Source organism: Bufo gargarizans, chromosome 4, assembly GCF_014858855.1.
Source record: "Bufo gargarizans isolate SCDJY-AF-19 chromosome 4, ASM1485885v1, whole genome shotgun sequence".
Classification (NCBI taxonomy): Eukaryota; Metazoa; Chordata; class Amphibia; order Anura; family Bufonidae; genus Bufo; species Bufo gargarizans.
The window spans coordinates 63,235,205-63,255,059 of record NC_058083.1 but is presented as its reverse complement, the minus strand read 5'-3'; the positions used below and the strand labels follow the sequence as shown (position 1 = coordinate 63,255,059).

The 19,855-nt window shown below is 47.3% G+C and overlaps 1 protein-coding gene across 1 annotated transcript; it reads right to left on the bottom strand.

Moving 5' to 3' along the window:
- Positions 1-15,128: 15,128 nt before the first annotated feature.
- On the bottom strand, positions 15,129-19,813 carry LOC122935210 (oocyte zinc finger protein XlCOF8.4-like). The gene is made up of 7 exons (XM_044290975.1): positions 19,790-19,813; positions 19,583-19,706; positions 19,381-19,472; positions 19,214-19,301; positions 19,027-19,118; positions 18,770-18,890; positions 15,129-16,225 (listed from the first exon to the last, which is right to left on the bottom strand). Exons 1-7 carry the CDS (start codon positions 19,811-19,813, stop codon positions 15,321-15,323), a joined length of 1,446 nt encoding a protein of 481 aa, XP_044146910.1. The 3' UTR covers positions 15,129-15,320.
- Positions 19,814-19,855: the final 42 nt, after the last annotated feature.

Sequence of the window (19,855 nt, the reverse complement as noted above, 5' to 3'; positions counted from 1 at the left end):
GCACTGCAAGAGCTGAAGGACCTGGGATGATGTCACTGTCATGTGAGCAGGAGGGGCGGAGCTTAGCAGCAGAATGTGGTGATGATTACCATGTGACCAGTGTAGGGGGCGGAGCTCAGCAATGGAAAGAAGTTATGCAGGAAAGACCTATGATGATGTCACTGTCATGTGATCAGTGCAGGGGGGGAGCTCAACAGTGGAAAGAAGCTGTGGAAGAAGGACCTGTGATGACGTCACTGCCATGTGATCAGGAGGGGCGGAGCTCAGCAGTGGAGAGAAGTGGTAGAGAAGGACCTGTGATGATGTCACCATCATGTGATCAGTGCAGGGGGTGGAGCTCAGCAGTGGAAAGTATAAGTGGTGGTGAAAGACCTGTGATGATGTCACCATCATGTGAACAGTGGATGAGGGGGTGGAGCTCAGCAATGGAGAGAAGTAGTGGTGGTGAGGCGCCTATGATGATGTCACTGTCATGTGACCAGACTTCTGTGAGGGAGGAGATAGTCTGAATTTCCCATACGTCTCAGTTTAGTGCTCTCATTAAGGCCTCATGCACACGACAGTATTTTTTGGCGGTCCGCAAAAAGGGGTTCCGTTGTCCTGTGATCCGTGTCCGTTTTTGTTTCCGTGTGTCTTCCTTTATTTTGGAGGACCTCCAAACATGAAGGAAAGTAAAAAAAAAAATCTAAGTTTAGTTTGCCATGCAAATGATAGGAAAAAAACGGACGCGGATGACAATCTTGTGTGCATTCGTGTTTTTTCACGGACCCATTGACTTGAATGGGTCCGCGAACCGTTGTCCGGGAAAAAAATAGGACAGGTCCTATTTTTTTCACGGACTGGAAACACGGATCACGGACGCTGATGACAAACGGTGCATTAGCCGAGTTTTCCACGGACCCATTGAAAGTCGTGTGCATGAGGCCTAAGAGAGTCCTGCAGGTTTGCTACCTTTTAATGGCTAACAAAAGTTGTAGTAACGATGTTACATAGCGAGCTCTCGGGACATCATTACTTCTATTCTTGTCGGCCATTAAAAGGTATAAAACCTGCCGGGCTCTGATTGTGTTTCTCCTAATGAGGGCACTGAGCTAGTTCTCTATCGGCCAACACCGTACCCGACTTTTTCCATTTTCTTCTGACAATACGTCTCACACGTCCTCCTTCGTTTCTCTTATTGTAGGGTCATTTAGGGTTAGTAAGCTGTGTCTATAGGATGGTGCAAACTGGACAAGACCAGATCATACTGGTATAGTACTGGGGGCAGGAGACCCTCCGTATGGACATATATGTCCCCTGTGTAATCTCCGTCATGTCCAGTCTTCACAGTAATCGGTAAATGTGCGGTTCTGCTTTACACGGATGAGATGAATGTAATCCGCCTGATTATGTCTGCTGATAATAAATTACTCTGCAGGACATTGTTCCCCAGAGAAAGACACCTGGAGACATTGGGTGTCATCTACTAATTTGAAATACTCCTAAATTTGGCTTATTTCAGGCGCAGATGCTACCTACGCCGCACTCACGCCAGGTCTAACATTGTGGGTGAGGACGGGCCGGCAGGCTTGTCTCATTCGCCATTTTCTACGCCTGTTTAATGGTCTAAATCTACAGCAGCTCGGAAGTTGTCTTACATTTAGAAGCGACAGTGGATCCGCCCAACTTATGAAGAGACGGTCTTAATAAATGTCCCCCATTGTATCTATGTCTTTCTTTCTCTCCGATGCATCATAAAGGGCTCAAGCTAAACCTGAGACATGGAGGCCCCAAAGTGTGAACATGGAGTCTCTGATCACTTGGAATTCATTCTGTCTGATTGAACTATCCTCACCTATGAATGGACGGTCACATTCTCATTCCTTTCTCCGCTCCACAGCCCCTACGCCTCCTGCAGACACCATGCTGTACCGTGCTGCTGGTTCTAAAAGCCACTACGATATCGGTGTGCACCCACAACTACCGCCCCCCCAGCATCTCATTCACAGACATTGGTCACTGACCAGCCGATCATCACACTTGGCCTCAACATATCTACCTGACCAGGTGATCATCACAAATTACATCGACACATCCCTCTTACCAGGCAATCATCACACATGGGCTCAAGATCAGTTCCTGATTCTTCCAGGAACTGATCCTCTGCTTTTCGTTTTCAAAGTTCTCCCTGGCTGATCAGCATATAGGCGGATAGGGGTGTGTATAACTACCAGGCCAGCACTGACTGACAGATGGGTCCTGCTGTAACGGCAGGGATCAGAGATAACTAGTCAGGAGCTTCCTCAGCCAAATTACCGTGCAGAGCTATGCTGGGAAGCAGTGGCGTACACACATTCCATGGGGCCCCGATGCAAAACTGATCTATGGGGGGATCTGTGGATGACGCACTGTTATGGAGGGGGAATCTGTGGATGACGCACTGTTATGGGGGGGGAATCTGTGGATGACGCACTGTTATGGGGGAGAATCTGTGGATGACGCACTGTTATGGGGGGGAATCTGTGGATGACGCACTGTTATGGGGGGAATCTGTGGATGACGCACTGTTATGGGGGGAACTGTGGATGAAGCACTGTTATGGGGGGGATCTGTGGATGATGGACTGTTATGAGGGATCTGTGGATGACACACTGTTATGGGGGGGAATCTGTGGATGACGCACTGTTATGGGGGGATCTGTGGATGACGCACTGTTATGGGGGGGAATCTGTGGATGACGCACTGTTATGGGGGGAATCTGTGGATGACGCACTGTTATGGGGGGGAATTTGTGGATGACGCACTGTTATGGGGGGATCTGTGGATGAAGCACTGTTATGGGGGGAATCTGTGGATGAAGCACTGTTATGGGGGGGAATCTGTGGATGAAGCACTGTTATGGGGATCTGTGGATGACGCACTGTTATGGGGGATCTGTGGATGATGGACTGTTATGGGAGGATCTGTGGATGACACACTGTTATGGGGGGGATCTGTGGATGAAGCACTGTTATGGGGGGATCTGTGGATGACGCACTGTTATGGGGGAATCTGTGGATGAAGCACTGTTATGGGGGAATCTGTGGATGATGCACTGTTATGGGGGGGAATCTGTGAATGACGCACTGTTATGGGGGGGAATCTGTGGATGACGCACTGTTATGGGGGGAATCTGTGGATGACGCACTGTTATGGGGGGAATCTGTGGATGACGCACTGTTATGGGGGGGAATCTGTGGATGACGCACTGTTATGGGGGGGATCTGTGGATGACGCACTGTTATGGGGGGAATCTGTGGATGACGCACTGTTATGGGGAGGATCTGTGGATGACGCACTGTTATGGGGGGATCTGTCGATGACGCACTGTTATGGGGGGAATCTGTGGATGACGCACTGTATGGGGGGATCTGTGGATGACGCACTGTTATGGGGGGGGAATCTGTGGATGACGCACTGTATGGGGAGGATCTGTGGATGACGCACTGTTATGGGGGGGATCTGTGGATGATGGACTGTTATGAGGGATCTGTGGATGACACACTGTTATGGGGGGATCGTGGATGACGCACTGTTATGGGGGGGATCTGTGGATGACGCACTGTTATGGGGGGGATCTGTGGGATGACGCACTGTTATGGGGGGAATCTGTGGATGCCGCACTGTTATGGGGGGATCTGTGATGAAGCACTGTTATGGGGGGATCTGTGGATGAAGCACTGTTATGGGGGGAAGCTGTGTATGAGCACTGTTATTGGGGGGAATCTGTGGATGACGCACTGGTTATGGGGGGATCTGTGGATGACGCACTGTTATGGGGGGAATCTGTGGATGACGCACTGTTATGGGGGGAATCTGGGGATACGCACTGTTATGGGGGTAATCTTGGATTGACGCACTTTATGGGGGGAAATCTGTGTATGACGCACTGTTATGGGGGGGAACTGTGGATGACGCACTGTTTAGGGGGGGGAATCTGTGGATGACGCACTGTTATGGGGAGGATCTGTGGATGACGCACTGTTATGGGGGGGGAATCTGTGGATGACGCACTGTATGGGAGGATCTGTGGATGACGCACTGTTATGGGGGGATCTGTCGATGACGCACTGTTATGGGGGGGAATCTTGTGGATGACGCACTGTTATGGGGGGATTCTGTGATGACGCACTGTTATGGGGGGAATCTGTGGATGACGCACTGTTATGGGGAGGATCTGTGGATGACGCACTGTTATGGGGGGATCTGTCGATGACGCACTGTTATGGGGGGGGGAATCTGTGGATGACGCACTGTTATGGGGGGATCTGTGGATGACGCACTGTTATGGGGGGGATCTGTGGATGACGCACTGTTATGGGGAGGATCTGTGGATGACGCACTGTTATGGGGGGGATCTGTGGATGATGGCACTGTTATGAGGGATCTGTGGATGAACACCACTGTTATGGGGGGGATCTGTGGATGACGCACTGTTATGGGGGGTGATCTGTGGATGACGCACTGTTATGGGGGGAATCTGTGGATGACGCACTGTTATGGGGGGATCTGTGGATGCCGCACTGTATGGGGGGGATCTGTGGATGAAGCACTGTTATGGGGGGATCTGTGGATGAAGCACTGTTATGGGGGGAATCTGTGGATGAAGCACTGTTATGGGGGGAATCTGTGGATGACGCACTGTTATGGGGGGGAATCTGTGGATGACGCACTGTTATGGGGGGAATCTGTGGATGACGCACTGTTATGGGGAGGATCTGTGGATGATGCACTGTTATGGGGGGATCTGTGGATGACGCACTGTTATGGGGGGGAATCTGTGGATGACGCACTGTTATGGGGGGATCTGTGGATGACGCACTGTTATGGGGGGGAATCTGTGGATGACGCACTGTTATGGGGAGGATCTGTGGATGACGCACTGTTATGGGGGGGATCTGTGGATGATGGACTGTTATGGGGGATCTGTGGATGACGCACTGTTATGGGGGATCTGTGGATGATGGACTGTTATGGGGGGATCTGTGGATGACACACTGTTATGGGGGATCTGTGGATGACACACTGTTATGGGGGATCTGTGGATGACGCACTGTTATGGGGGATCTGTGGATGACGCACTGTTATGGGGGATCTGTGGATGACGCACTGTTATGGGGGGATCTGTGGATGACGCACTGTTATGGGGGATCTGTGGATGACGCACTGTTATGGGGGATCTGTGGATGACGCACTGTTATGGGGATCTGTGGATGACGCACTGTTATGGGGGATCTGTGGATGACGCACTGTTATGGGGGATCTGTGGATGACTCACTGTTATGGGGGATCTGTGGATGACGCACTGTTATGGGGGATCTGTGGATGACGCACTGTTATGGGGGGAATCTGTGGATGACGCACTGTTATGGGGGATCTGTGGATGACGCACTGTTATGGGGGGATCTGTGGATGAAGCACTGTTATGGGGGGAATCTGTGGATGGAAGCACTGTTATGGGGGAATCTGTGGATGACGCACTGTTATGGGGTGTAACTCTGTGGGTATGAACGCACTGTTATGGGGGGAATCTGTGGCATGACAGCACTGTTATGGGGGGATCTCGTGGATGACGCACTGTTATGGGGGGAAATCTGTGGATGACGCACTGTTATGGGGGGGAATCTGTGGATGACGCACTGTTATGGGGAGGATCGTGGATGACGCACTGTTATGGGGTGGAATCTGTGGATGACGCACTGTTATGGGGAGGATCTGTGGATGACGCCACTGTTATGGGGGATCTGTCGATGACGCACTGTTATGGGGGGGGCATCTGGGGATGACGCACTGTTATATGGGGGGGACTGTGGATGACGCACTGTTATGGGGGGGAATCTGTGGATGACGCACTGTTTAGGGGGGGAATCTGTGGATGACTGCACTGTTATGGGAGGATCTGTGGATGACGCACTGTTATGGGGGGATCTGTCGATGCACGCACTGGTTATGGGGGGAATCTTTGGACTGACGCACTGTTATGGGGGATCGTGGATGACGCACTGTTATGGGGGGATCTGTGGATGACGCACTGTTATGGGGGGGAATCTGTGGATGACGCACTGTTATGGGGGGATCTGTGGATGACGCACTGTTATGGGGGGGATCTGTGGATGACGCACTGTTATGGGGGATCTGTGGATGACGCACTGTTATGGGGGGGATCTGTGGATGACGCACTGTTATGGGGGGATCTGTGGATGACGCACTGTTATGGGGGGAATCTGTGGATGACGCACTGTTATGGGGGGGATCTGTGGATGACGCACTGTTATGGGGGGGAATCTGTGGATGACGCACTGTTATGGGGGGATCTGTGGATGACGCACTGTTATGGGGGGGAATCTGTGGATGAAGCACTGTTATGGGGGATCGTGGATGAATCCTGTTATGGGGGGAATTGGGACGCACTGTTATGGGGGGGAATCTGTGGATGACGCACTGTTATGGGGGGGAATCTGTGGATGACGCACTGTTATGGGGGGAATCTGTGGATGACGCACTGTTATGGGGAGGAATCTGTGGATGACGCACTGTTATGGGGGGAATCTGTGGATGACGCACTGTTATGGGGGGATCTGTGGATGACGCACTGTTATGGGGGATCTGTGGATGACGCACTGTTATGGGGGGATCTGTGGATGACGCACTGTTATGGGGGGATCTGTGGATGACGCACTGTTATGGGGGGATCTGTGGATGATGACTGTTTGGGGGATCTGTGGATGACGCACTGTTATGGGGGGATCTGTGGATGATGGACTGTTATGGGGGGGATCTGTGGATGACACTGTTATGAGGGATCTGTGGATGACGCACTGTTATGGGGGATCTGTGGATGACGCACTGTTATGGGGGGATCTGTGGATGACGCACTGTTATGGGGGATCTGTGGATGACGCACTGTTATGGGGGATCTGTGGATGACGCACTGTTATGGGGGATCTGTGGATGAACTGTTATGGGGGAATCTGTGGATGACGCACTGTTATGGGGGATCTGTGGATGACCACTGTTATGGGGGATCTGTGGATGACGCACTGTTATGGGATGACGCACTGTTATGGGGGGGAATCTGTGGATGACGCACTGTTATGGGGGGAATCTGTGGATGACGCACTGTTTATGGGGGGGAATCTGTGGATGACGCACTGTTATGGGGGGAATCTGTGGATGACGCACTGTTATGGGGGGAATCTGTGGATGACGCACTGTTATGGGGGGGAATCTGTGGATGACGCACTGTTATGGGGGGAATCTGTGGATGACGCACTGTTATGGGGGGGAATCTGTGGATGACGCACTGTTATGGGGGGAATCTGTGGATGACGCACTGTTATGGGGGGAATCTGTGGATGACGCCCTGTTATTGGGGGGAATCTGTTGATGACGCACTGTTATGGGGGGAATCTGTGGATGACGCACTGTTATGGGGGGAGGGATCTGTGGATGACGCACTTGTTATGGGGGGAATCTGTGGATGACGCACTGTTATGGGGGGAATCTGTGGATGACGCACTGTTATGGGGGGAATCTGTGGATGACGCACTGTATGGGGGGAATCTGTGGATGACGCACTGTTATGGGGGGAATCTGTGGATGACGCACTGTTATGGGGGGGATCTGTGGATGACGCACTGTTATGGGGGGAATCTGTGGATGACGCACTGTTATGGGGGGGAATCTGTGGATGACACACTGTTATGGGGGGGATCTGTGGATGACGCACTGTTATGGGGGGGAATCTGTGGATGACGCACTGTTATGGGGGGAATCTGTGGATGACACACTGTTATGGGGGGAATCTGTGGATGACGCACTGTTATGGGGGGAATCTGTGGATGACGCACTGTTATGGGGGGAATCTGTGGATGACGCACTGTTATGGGGGGGAATCTGTGGATGGTCCGCAAAAAAATTAAACGGGAACAGAAATAAAATACATTTGTGTACATGAGCCCTAAGGGGGGCATTTATCATGAGGGTAATATCTAAAGTCAGTTTCTCATGAGGCTGGGTTGGAGTACTTTGTATAGAAATACTACTCCAGTTTTTCTAGTTGCAAATTATGAACCTGCCTTAAAAGTGGTGTAAGCAGAAAACATAACCTCTTTTGTGCTCCAAAACCAGAAGTGGGGCCAAAAATGGCCGAGGTCAAAATGTCACAAAATTTTGTGCAAGAGTAAAGCATGCAACATCACGTCAACATTTCATCATCAAAATACTGGTCACCAGATCTGATAGATGAAAAATATACATAAAGAAGTCTACGTGAAGAAAACGCTACACCTCACTAGAATTCACTATAAAAAAAATACCCTTAATAGGAGCTAAATGTCAGATTATCATCATCCCAGGAAACCCCAAGGTCATTTTATAGCTAGACCTTTATGATCTCAGTCTCTTTCCCCTTCCCATCATATTTAGGGAGTCTAATGTTACAGTTGCCCCCTTGCTAAGTCTCCGACCAGAACAGACCAAGGAGATCCAAAAGTTAAACACTTACATCCATTTTGCTAGACGTTATTCCCAACTCTACAGAATCTTTCTTCCAGTGTAGACACACATGTACAGTGCTGCCCATAATTATTCATACTCCTGGCAAATTTTGACTTAAAGTTAATTTTATTCAACCAGCAAGTAATTTTTTTGACGGGAAATGACATAGGTTTCTCCCAAAAGATAATAAGACAATGTACAAGAGGCATTATTGTGGAAAAAAAACATTTCTCAGCTTTTATTTACATTTGAGCAAAAAATACAAGTTGTTCCGCACTGTGGAAAATCTCAGAGGACGTGGTCGTAAGCCAAAAGTGACCCCTGTGCTGCCAGGAGGATAGTTAGAGAGGTGAAAAAGAATCCAAGGATCCCCAAGATCCCCACCAAGGCCATCCTGGTGAATCTGGGCTCTGCTGGTGGCAATGTCTCAAGGCGGACAATCCAATGGACACTGCACAATGCAGACCAAGGAGGATGCCACTTCTCCAGACAAGGCACACAAAAGCTCACTTGGCCTTTGCAAAAGCTCATCTGGACAAAGAAGAAGACTTCCAGTCTTCTGTGTGATGGTCAGAAGAAACAAAAATTTAATTGTTTGGTCACAATGATGTTTCCTTCATTTGGCGTAAAAAAGGAGAAGCCTTCAACCCAAAGAACACCATCCCCACTGTCAAACATGGTGGTGGGAACCTAATGCTTTGGGGGTGTTTTTCAGCCAATGGACCAGGGAACCTAATCACAGTAAACGGCACCATGAAAAAAGAGCAATACATGAGGATTCTCACCGACAACATCAGGCCGTCTGCAGAGAAACTTGGCCTTGGGCACCAGTGGACATTTCTGCAGGACAATGACCCAAAACACACAGCAAAAGTGGTGAAGAAATGGTTGGCAGACAACAACATTAACGTTTTGGAGAGGCCCAGCCAGAGTCCAGACTGGAATCCAATTGAGAATCTGTGGAGGAGCTAAAGATCAGGGTGATGGCAAGAAGACCTTCCAACCTGAAAGATCTGGAGCTCATTGCTAAAGATGAATGGGCAAAAATACCTGTGAAGACATGCAAAAAGCTGGTCTGCAATTATAGGAAGCGTTTGATTGCTGGAATAGCCAATAAAGGCTTTTCTACTGATTATTGTGAAGGGCGGGAATAATTTTGGACTGGACACTTTTTGCTCAAATGTAAATAAAAGCTGAGAAAAGTTTTTTTCCCACAATAATGTCTGTTGTACATAGTCTTATTATCTATTGGGAGACACCTATGTCATTTCCCGTCAAAAAATTACTTGCTGGTTGAATAAAAGTAACTTTAAGTCAAAATTTGCCAGGGGTATGAATAATTATGGGCAGCACTGTATATAATAGCCCCTTTATTACCCGAGGGCTTGTTCCACAGGACACTTTCTATTCCCTATATTAGTGACCAATTTCTGCAGCCTGCAGTGGTGCCTCAGTCTTCCCACCCTCAATCTAGGGAAGGTCAGGCTACACATAAAACAGATACCCCACCAATTTCCAAAGCTTCTTTTTATTTTTCTTCAAGGGAAAACATGTTTCTTGAAAAGCATGTCCTGACTGCGCACACGTGCAACATGACAGACCATGAGGGGCACTCTGGAATTAACAGCGCCCGTGACCTTGGATGTGACTGTTAGGAGGAACTCCACTTCCACGCTTTCCTAAAGCATTAGACTAGTGAGGACTGAAGCGACCCCTGAATATGTCCGTACACAACGCCGCCAGCCTCCATCCAGTAAGGCTGAAGGAACGCCCTGGGTACAGATCCACAGCACTCAAATGAAGATGTTGCTTTCTAGCATAAGATAGGTAAACCTCTAGCACACTGGCCTTCAATGGTCACACAGCAGAGCGGTACTTAGAGGGTGTGGGTACGTTTAGAGTAGCAAGGAACAGATTATTAAATTTAAGATTCAATTTGTTATTTCCCCATCACCTTTATCTTAATATATTGTATTAATGAAGATCAAATACCCATTCCATGTGTCCACATAGGTTACATAAAAGTCTACAGGAGGTGGGCGTCGTCTGCCGGGCATGGAGAGAAGACGCTGTATGAGCTCCCCTGCCCTCCTGACTAAATCCTGCTTTGCCTGCGTGTTTAAACACCCTGAAAGGGTGTAGAAGTGGTGTGGACACATACAGAATCATCCGGTGCAGTATTTCGGGTGCTTGGCGGTATCCCTATAGCTCCAGTGGCTGGCAAGGAGGGAGACTGCTGGTTACTTAGCACGGAGGGCGGCCATCTTGGGAAGAGAGAAGGAGGCTGCTGAGCGCTGTTGCTGGCGCGGATACGGAGGGAAACAGAGGTCCCATCGGCGAGAGCTGTCCAGGAACCTGAGTCGCTTGGGTGGTGGCAGGCTACGAGCGCTTTTGCTGTGCAGCTGAGGAGTCGCCTGTGAAGGAAGACAACGATCTCCCTGCGTCACCCCTCAGCACGTGGCGGTATACAAGTAAAGGGGGAGGAAGTTAACCCCTGAAGAGGTAGCAGAGAGAGAGGGCTACCTGCAACTGCCTCTGAAGGGTGGTGAAGTAAGGGGCCTGGAGCCCAGTCAACATGTTGGGCACCCCATGGTGATATAGGCTGAGAAGCCGCAACAGAAGTCTGCCTGTGAAGGCAATCTATATCAAGGGGAACGCTGTCTCCTGAAACTGCCTCGCAAGTAAAGGTAAAGGACTATACTGTTGTCTATACACATGATCTTTTACCATGGTGACGGACCATGTGATGACCGGAGTGACGTCACCACAGGGTCCTTTTCCTGCACACAGCAAAGAAGAAGACCGAAGGAGATGCCGGCTGCGCGAACAAGTGGATTAAGGTGAGTTAAATAATTTTTTTACATTTTTTTTAACCCCTCCAGCGCTATTGTACTAAGCATTCTGTATTGAGAATGCTATTATTTTCCCTTATAACCATTGGATCCAGCTTATTAATGCCACACTGTCAGTATACAAGCTAACTTATGAAGCTAGGGGCATACCGAAAAACTCGGTCACTGTGTAATGGGGCTGGAGGAGTTTTGAGATGTCCAGGTCACTGCCAGTATGAATGTGTGCGTGAATGGAGACAGGTTTTAACGAAACAATTCAACTTCATGACAATAGTTCTTCTTTATGACTGATGTGAATTACATTAGAACCTTTGCATTTGCCGACATATTATCTATATGTAATCCTGTTATTTTGCCTGTCAATTGAATGTGATGTTTAAGGTTACACCTTGTTGAGAGGGTTGTTCCCCTATTTAAGTTTGTTTATTTCTGTGAAAATGGAAAAATAAAGCCTTTTTAGAAAAAGAAAAGGAGGTGTCCTTCCGTTTCTCACTGTGTCCCTCTGGATTCTCCTGCAGTGCTGGCGGAGGTATGAATACGGTAAGAAGCAAGGTCCATGGGGACAATTCATCTTCACGGCTCTGACAGTAAACAATGCTCTTCTTCTTCTTTTTCCTCATATCCACAATACTTTTCCTCCATGGATCCTGATCACTAAGGCCCCTTTCACCCTTGCGTTGTCCGGATCCGTCGTGTACTCCATTTGCCGGAATTACACGCCGGATCCGGAAAAACGCAAGTGAACTGAAAGCATTTGAAGACGGATCAGTCTTCAAAATGCGTTCAGTGTTACTATGGCGGCCAGGACGCTATTAAAGTCCTGGTTGCCATAGTAGTAGTGGGGAGCGGGGGAGCAGTATACTTACCGTCCGTGCGGCTCCCGGGGTGCTCCAGAGTGACGTCAGAGCGCCCCATGCGCATGGTTCACGTCATCCATGCGCGTGGGGCGCCCTGACGTCACTCTGGACGCCCCGGGAGCTGCACGGATGGTAAGTATACTGCTCCCCCGCTCCCCACTACACTTTACCATGGCAAACAGGACTTTAGCGTCCCGGCAGCCATGGTAACCATTCAGAAAAAGCTAAACGTCGGATCCGGCAATGCGCCGAAACTACGTTTACCTTAAGGCCGGATCCGGATTAATGCCTTTCAATGGGCATTAATTCCGGATCCGGCCTTGCGGCAAGTGTTCATGATTTTTGGCCGGAACAAAAAGTGCAGCATGCTGCGGTATTTTCTCCGGCCAAAAAACGTTCCAGTCCGGAACTGAAGACATCCTGATGCATCCTGAACGGATTTCTCTCCATTCAGAATACATGGGGATAAAACTGATCAGGATTCTTCCGGCATAGAGCCCCGACGACGGAACTCTATGCCGGATCCGGACAACGCAAGTGTGAAAGAGCCCTTAGTAGAACACACCTTATTTCTATTACACAGGCGCTGTCACTCTTAGTTACTAACGCTGCGCTACCGTAGCGGTATCGCCACCACTGTTATTCACAAGTGACATGTATATTCTATATTCAGGTTCTACGCGATGCACTCCCTGTCCACCTTCACTGTCTGTCAGTTCCCAAGAGCACACAATATACAGTAGCTATACAACTTCAGATTGGTGATTACCCGATTCTGAGTTCTTGTCTATTCGGCTGTATATCCTGTGCCTTTTTTCCTCCTCTCGCTTTCACATCCAAAATGAAGGGGATTTGGGAGGCTGAATCTATATTACTTTTACTTATACTGAGCTTGCCCCGGCCGGTGGCACAGCTCCGTTTGAAAAGTTTGCTCGCTCGCGCTCACACAGAGCGCTGTGTGGCGTCACAGTAAGAGCTACGGGTAGCTAGGAGAAGCAAAATTACTCCAACGCGTTTCGAATAAAACGTTATTCTTCGTCAGGGATGCTAGTTTGATCTCCTAGTGTTGTTCATATAGGTCCATGTCTCCTCCTTCATTTAACCCCCTCATGTCTTTTGCACTTCGATTATCATTCATTCAAAGGCGAACAGCTCGATTTCTGAATTCAATCCCGATGGTGCTAGTGTGATTAGCTTAAAGATCCAGCGGGTCTCTGCTCTGGACATTTTATTAATAAAATCCCCCCCTCTTTTTTCTTTATTAACCATCTCTATTCCACTGAATATAGTACCACTGCTATTACCCCCATGTTTCTCTTTGTAGTGCCTTGAAAGAGGATGACCTTCGTATTTTCTCCGAATATTATAAATGTGCTCCTGTCACGCTGGACAGGATACAAGATACACAGAATACAACAAAACAAATGTCTAGGCAAGAAGCTGGGGATAAAGGTCACCTCCTGACAAATCCCTACCAGCTCTCCCTAGACTTCTATGCCCACATTCAGACCCTGAAGGTGGGAATGAACGTGTCCTCGTACCTAGGCTGAAGATTCCCTAAAATCCCTAAGATGGTGAAAGGGGGAAAAATGTAGCCTGCTCCCTCAGGACCTGGAGGGGGCAGGTGTCTCTCTAACAGCCTAGACAGACAATCACAAGAAAACAAAACCAACTTATCTTGTACTGAGCAGGAACAGCAATCCTTCCCTCCTTCCTCTGAACAAGACAGAAGCTATAACCCGCACAGGACACTGGGAGTGGGCGTAATTTAAACTCATACCAACGACCCCACCCAGTGCACCTGAAGGAAGGCGGATACAGCTCAACTCCAAAACAATAACAAAAGGCTACACATGTGCTGCTAACCTAGCAGACCTCCGCACATGACCTGAGCAGGGCATGACAGCTCCCCTATTCTCTTACTTAGGGTTCTTTTTGTACGACCTATATATAGTTTTTTGCATAGGCATATTATTGCGTATATGATCCCCTGGCTTCTGCAAGTGATGTGGTCTCGTATCTTATATGTGGCCAAGTTTTCTATCCATTCATTTTTTATTTGCATATTGGTATGTTGTTTCCTACTTCAGTTTTTTACACGCCCCACATGTGCCGCATGGAAAAAAGCCTGCTTGTGGTTTTATTCTTATACCCCCACTTATTGTCTGTCTCTCACTCTTTTTGTTTACACATTTAAAAGTGGGGGCTACTAGGCTACCCACATTTCTTGCCTTTCTGTACATAAATTTGGGGTTATTTGGGATATGATCTCCTATTATTTTGTCTTCTTTCAGGATCTCCCTGTGTTTTTTAATAATCTTCCTCAATATACCTGTCTGGCCATTATATTGCGTGATGATCGGCGGTATTTCAATAGGCTCTCCCTCTTTATTATTATTCTCCTGTTTTTTTAATCTTTTTATTCATTAGATCCTGTCTATTTAATTTCCCTACCAATTCTTTTTGTTTTATTAATTTCTCTCTGTTATAACCTCTAACTAGCATCCCTGACTAAGAATAACGTTTTATTCGAAACGCGTTGGTGTAGCTTTGCTTTTCCTAGCTACCCGTAGCTCTTACTGTGACGCCACACAGCGCTCCGTCTGAGCGCGAGCGAGCAAACTTTTCAAACGGACCTGTGCCACTGGCCGGGGCAAGCTCAGTATAAGTAAAAGTAATATAGATTCAGCCTCCCAAATCCCTTCATTTTGGATGTGAAAGCGAAAGGAGGAAAAAAGGCACAGGATATACAGCCGAATAGACAAGAACTCAGAATCGGGTAATCACCAATCTGAAGTTGTATAGCTACTGTATATTGTGTGCTCTTGGGAACTGACAGACAGTGAAGGTGGACAGGGAGTGCATCGCGCAGTACCTGAATATAGAATATACAGATCCTGGTCACTGTAGACCTCAGGGTAATATAATTTGGGTCTTTGGCAGACCCAGGGTAATTCCACAGAAAAATAGACTCTCATATCGGCTGTTTAATGCATGAAAACACTTCCACATTCCAAACAAGAATTTCGTTTCTTCTATGTGTGAATTCTCTGATAAGTTTCAAATTCTGTTTTTCTTTTTCACATGAAGAAAATCAAAATGGCTTCTCTCCTGTGTGAACTTTCTCATGTGTAGTGAGACTTGACATTTTTGAAAAACAGTCACCACATTTGGAGCATATAAATGTTTTTTCTTCTGTGTGACTTCTCTGATGCACCTTGAGGCTCCCTTTATAAAGAAAACATTTCCCACATTCTGCACATGAATACGGCATCTCTCCTGTGTGATTTCTCTCATGATCAACAAGCAGTGATTCATATATAAAACCTTTCCCACATTCTGAACATGAATATGGCTTCTCTACTTTGTGCCTTCTCTCATGATCAGCAAGATTTGATTTATATTTAAAACCTTTCCCACATTCTGAACATGAATACGGCTTCTCTCCTTTGTGACTTCTCTCATGATCAGTAAGCTGTGATTTATATATAAAACCTTTCTCACATTTTGAACATGGATACGGCTTCTCTCCTGTGTGAACTCTCTGATGTTTAGCAAGATCTGATTTATGTCCAAAACATTTCCCACATTCAGAACATGAAAATGGTTTCTCCCCTGTGTGAATTACCTGATGTCTAAAAAGTCTTGACTTATTTGTAAAACATTTGCCGCATTCTGAACATGAATACGACGTCTCTACTGTGTGACTTCTTTTGTGTCCATTTAGACCTGAGATGTTTGTAAACTGTTTTCCACATTCCCCACACTGAAAATGTGTAGCCTCTTTGGGACCGGTACTTGTGATAACAATCTGTGATTGGTCAGGAGAAGGTTCCTTATGATTAGGAGCATTATATGAAAGATCTGGTCTGTGAAGTCCTGGATGGACATTACAGGTAATGAGGTTTTCTCCTGAAGAGCCATGCCCGATATCTTCATCTTCTCCTTTATAATTTAGTGATAAGATGAAGTTTCCCTCAGAGTTCTTACTGGGATTTTCTGTTAGGATTAAAAACAGATTTTGTGTTTTCTTTCCAAACAGTAAAGAAGACAATTCTAGAAGCTTCCTATCAGGCTGTGTGCAGTTTTTGATGTAGTTTTTATGTCAAAAGGAAGGAGAAGTACAAGTCCTTCCTTTATATTTCCCATTTATATGAATCCTTTCTTGGCTTTGGCACAAAATACTGAATCAAAAACTGAACTAAAAGAAAATCATTTGTGGTCGTGTCCTTATAATTATAATGGATGGATGATAAAGTCCAGGACTCTGCTCTACACTCACCGATCACTTCTATTACATAAACCCAGACCTGAAAACATTCCGAAATCTGAGAATCACACCCTTCTCTGACAATCAGGCCTGTCCTCTGCCACCACAGTTGGTCCTTAGATATCAAGTGGAAATGATTTTATTACAATAACCTAAACTCTTCGTGAACGGCCTATTTTAGACCTTACAGGGGTTGTCCACTCCTTTATAATTAATAGCCTATCCTCAGGCTGGGCCTCCAGTATCTGATTGTCAGGGGTCCCACACACTTCTGATTAGGTCCATCCATTGTGCGTTGGACACAGCTGGTTCCTGTAGTGCTGCTACTATTGAGATGAATGGAAGCAGCACTGCAGTAACCGGCTTCGTCCACAGTCTGAGCAGTGTAGTTCCAGCGCTGACTTCCTGCACCGGAGCTACTGCAGAACAGCTGACCAGCAGGGGACAAGGTGCTGGATCCCCACCAATCAGATAGTGAAGGTCTATCCTGAGGAGAGGTCATCACTTGTAAAGGAATAGACAATCCCCTTATTTGCTGTAATTTCTTTTAGATTTATTTTTCTGAAAATAGCAATAGATAAAAAGTGTCAATCCATGAAAGTAATACAATTCATATACATCTATAAACATTCTCAAAGCACAAGTCACTGAATGTAATGCTATTCTGTCATACAAACCAGTCGGAGTCAGATGACTAGCAAAAGGTCTTCAAGAAAAGAATATAACAAGTCCAGTTCTTCTGACTTATCACTACTGATATACCATTACCAAGATGAACGAGAACCTTCACAGAAAGCTCCGTAAGGCCCCTTTCACACAGGCGAGATTTCCGCGCGGGTGCAATGCGTGAAGTGAAGGCATTGCACCCGCATTGAATCCGGACCTATTCATTTCTATGGGGCTGTGCACACGAGCAGTGATTTTCACGCATCACTTGTGCGTTGCGTGAAAATCGCAGCATGCTCTATATTGTGCGTTTTTCACGCAATGCGGGCCCCATAGAAGTGAATGGGGCTGCGTGAAAATCGCAAGCAAGTGCGGATGCGGTGCAATTTTCACGCACGGTTGTTAGGAGACGATTGGAATGGAGACCCAATCATTATTATTTTCCCTTATAACATGGTTATAAGGGAAAATAATAGCATTCTGGGCAGACTAGATGGGCCAAATGGTTCTTATCTGCCGACACATTCTATGTTTCTATGTTTCTGAATACAGAATGCGTAGTAAAATACTTTAATACACCCTAATCCACTTGCTCGCGCAGCCGGCATCTCTTCTGTCTTCTTCTGTGCTGTGTGCAGGAAAAGGACCTGTGGTGACGTCACTCCGGTCATCACATGATCCATCACCATGGTAAAAGATCATGTGATGACCGGAGTGACGTCACCACAGGACCTTTTCCTGCACACAGCACAGAAGACAGACAGAAGAGATGCAGGCTGCACGAGCAAGTGGATTAAGGTGAGTTAAATAATTTTTTATTTTTTTTTTACCCCTCCAGCGCTATTGTACTATGCAGTCTGTATTCAGAATGCTATTATTTTCCCTTATAACCATGTTATAAGGGAAAATAATACAATCTACAGAACACCGATCCCAAGCCCGAACTTCTGTGAAGAAGTTCGGGTTTGGGTACCAAACATGCCGATTTTTCTCACGCACGTGCAAAACACATTACAATATTTTGCACTTGCGCGGAAAAATCGCACATGTCTTCGCAACGCACCCGCACCTTTTCCCGCAACGCCCGTGTGAAAGAGGCCTAAGGTTTGTGGCTGTTCCAGGTTACTACAGCACAGCTGCCCCTAACTTTAATGGCAGCTGAGCTGCAGTAACCCAGCAGGGCCACTGCACTGTGAACGGCGCTGTGTTTCCAATTTCATTAAAGGTGCTAGATCCTTAAAGGAACAGCTGACCGTGAAGGAGTGGCAATCAGACCTTTACCGATCAGACAATAATGCCATATGCTGAGGATAACCCATCAATATCAAGTGCCTGGAAAACCCCTTAAGGTGGTTAAACTGAGTTTCCTCAGACCCTGGCCATCACTGCAGCCGTTCATCGCAGCCGGCGTGCCTCCAAAACCTGATGCTAAGCCGAGTGTCCAGCCTGGAGCATGAGAGGATGGAGAGAAGAGCTGGGAGAAGATTTCTCCTGCACTGTACATAACACAGGGGTCACTGCCCGGAGTGCTACTTTACTGCAGCTCTAAGGTGGAGTCTCACCTGAAGAAACCTCCCAATTCCCTTCCTCCATACATGATTCCATACCTGTGGTCACATGGACTGGAATGTCCTCCTCCACCTCAGTCTTACATGGGGGATCGCCCATCATCCGCTCTTCTTCATCCTCCACTTTAATATCAGTCACATCTTCCCCCTGATTTGTCATCTGTAACAATTCAGGACAATACAGCAGACAGGTGGGAAATCTAACAGATCCCCATAAGAGACCCCCACCATCTATGACCCCTCTATGACTGCAGGACCCCCCTATATAGATGTGTATAGGGCTCAGCTCCATCTACCTGATGGTTCTCTGGGAGCTTCTCCTCTGGACAGTCCTGGGAATACAGAGGACGGGGACATCTCTCGGGGGGATTTCCTTCTATGAGTCCATCTGTAAGAAACACAGTGAAAGGATAGATTGATTACATGTGATGATAAGATGATAGGAGTAGCATCCAGGGGACCCTCAATGCAGACAATTCTTACACTGATGAGCGCCCCATAAATCCATATCTTCTTCATCATCATCATCATCCTCTTTAACCTCAACCTTAATATCCATCCGATTTTCATCCTAAACAAGAAAAATGTAAACTGATCTTTGGTCCAATCACTTTCTGGTCAGATTCTAGTGAGACATCAGCTCCATCTACGTGATGGTTCTCTGGGAGCTTCTCCTCTGGACAGTCCTGGGAATACAGAGGACGGGGACATCTCTCGGGGGGGTTTCTTTCTATGAGTCCATCTGTATGAAACACACAGGGACAGGATACATTATTACATGTGATGATGAGATGATGGGAGTAGTATCTATGTGATCTTTACACTTTTATAATCAGGACGATCTCCTCTTACCTGGTGATGTCAGAGGCAGGGGATCCTCCATCATGGCCTCCTTGTACAGATCATTGTGTCCTTCTACATACTCCCACTCCTCTATGGAGAAATAGATCGCCACATCCTGACACCTTACAGGAACCTGACAACACAATGACACCGTCATCACCCAGACCCCTCCAGTGCTGTTACTGGAGAATTTCCCAGCATTCCCAGCAGTGTCACCTCTCCAGTCAGCAGCTCCATCATCTTGTGAGTGAGTTCTAGGATCTTCTTCTCATGTATCAGGGG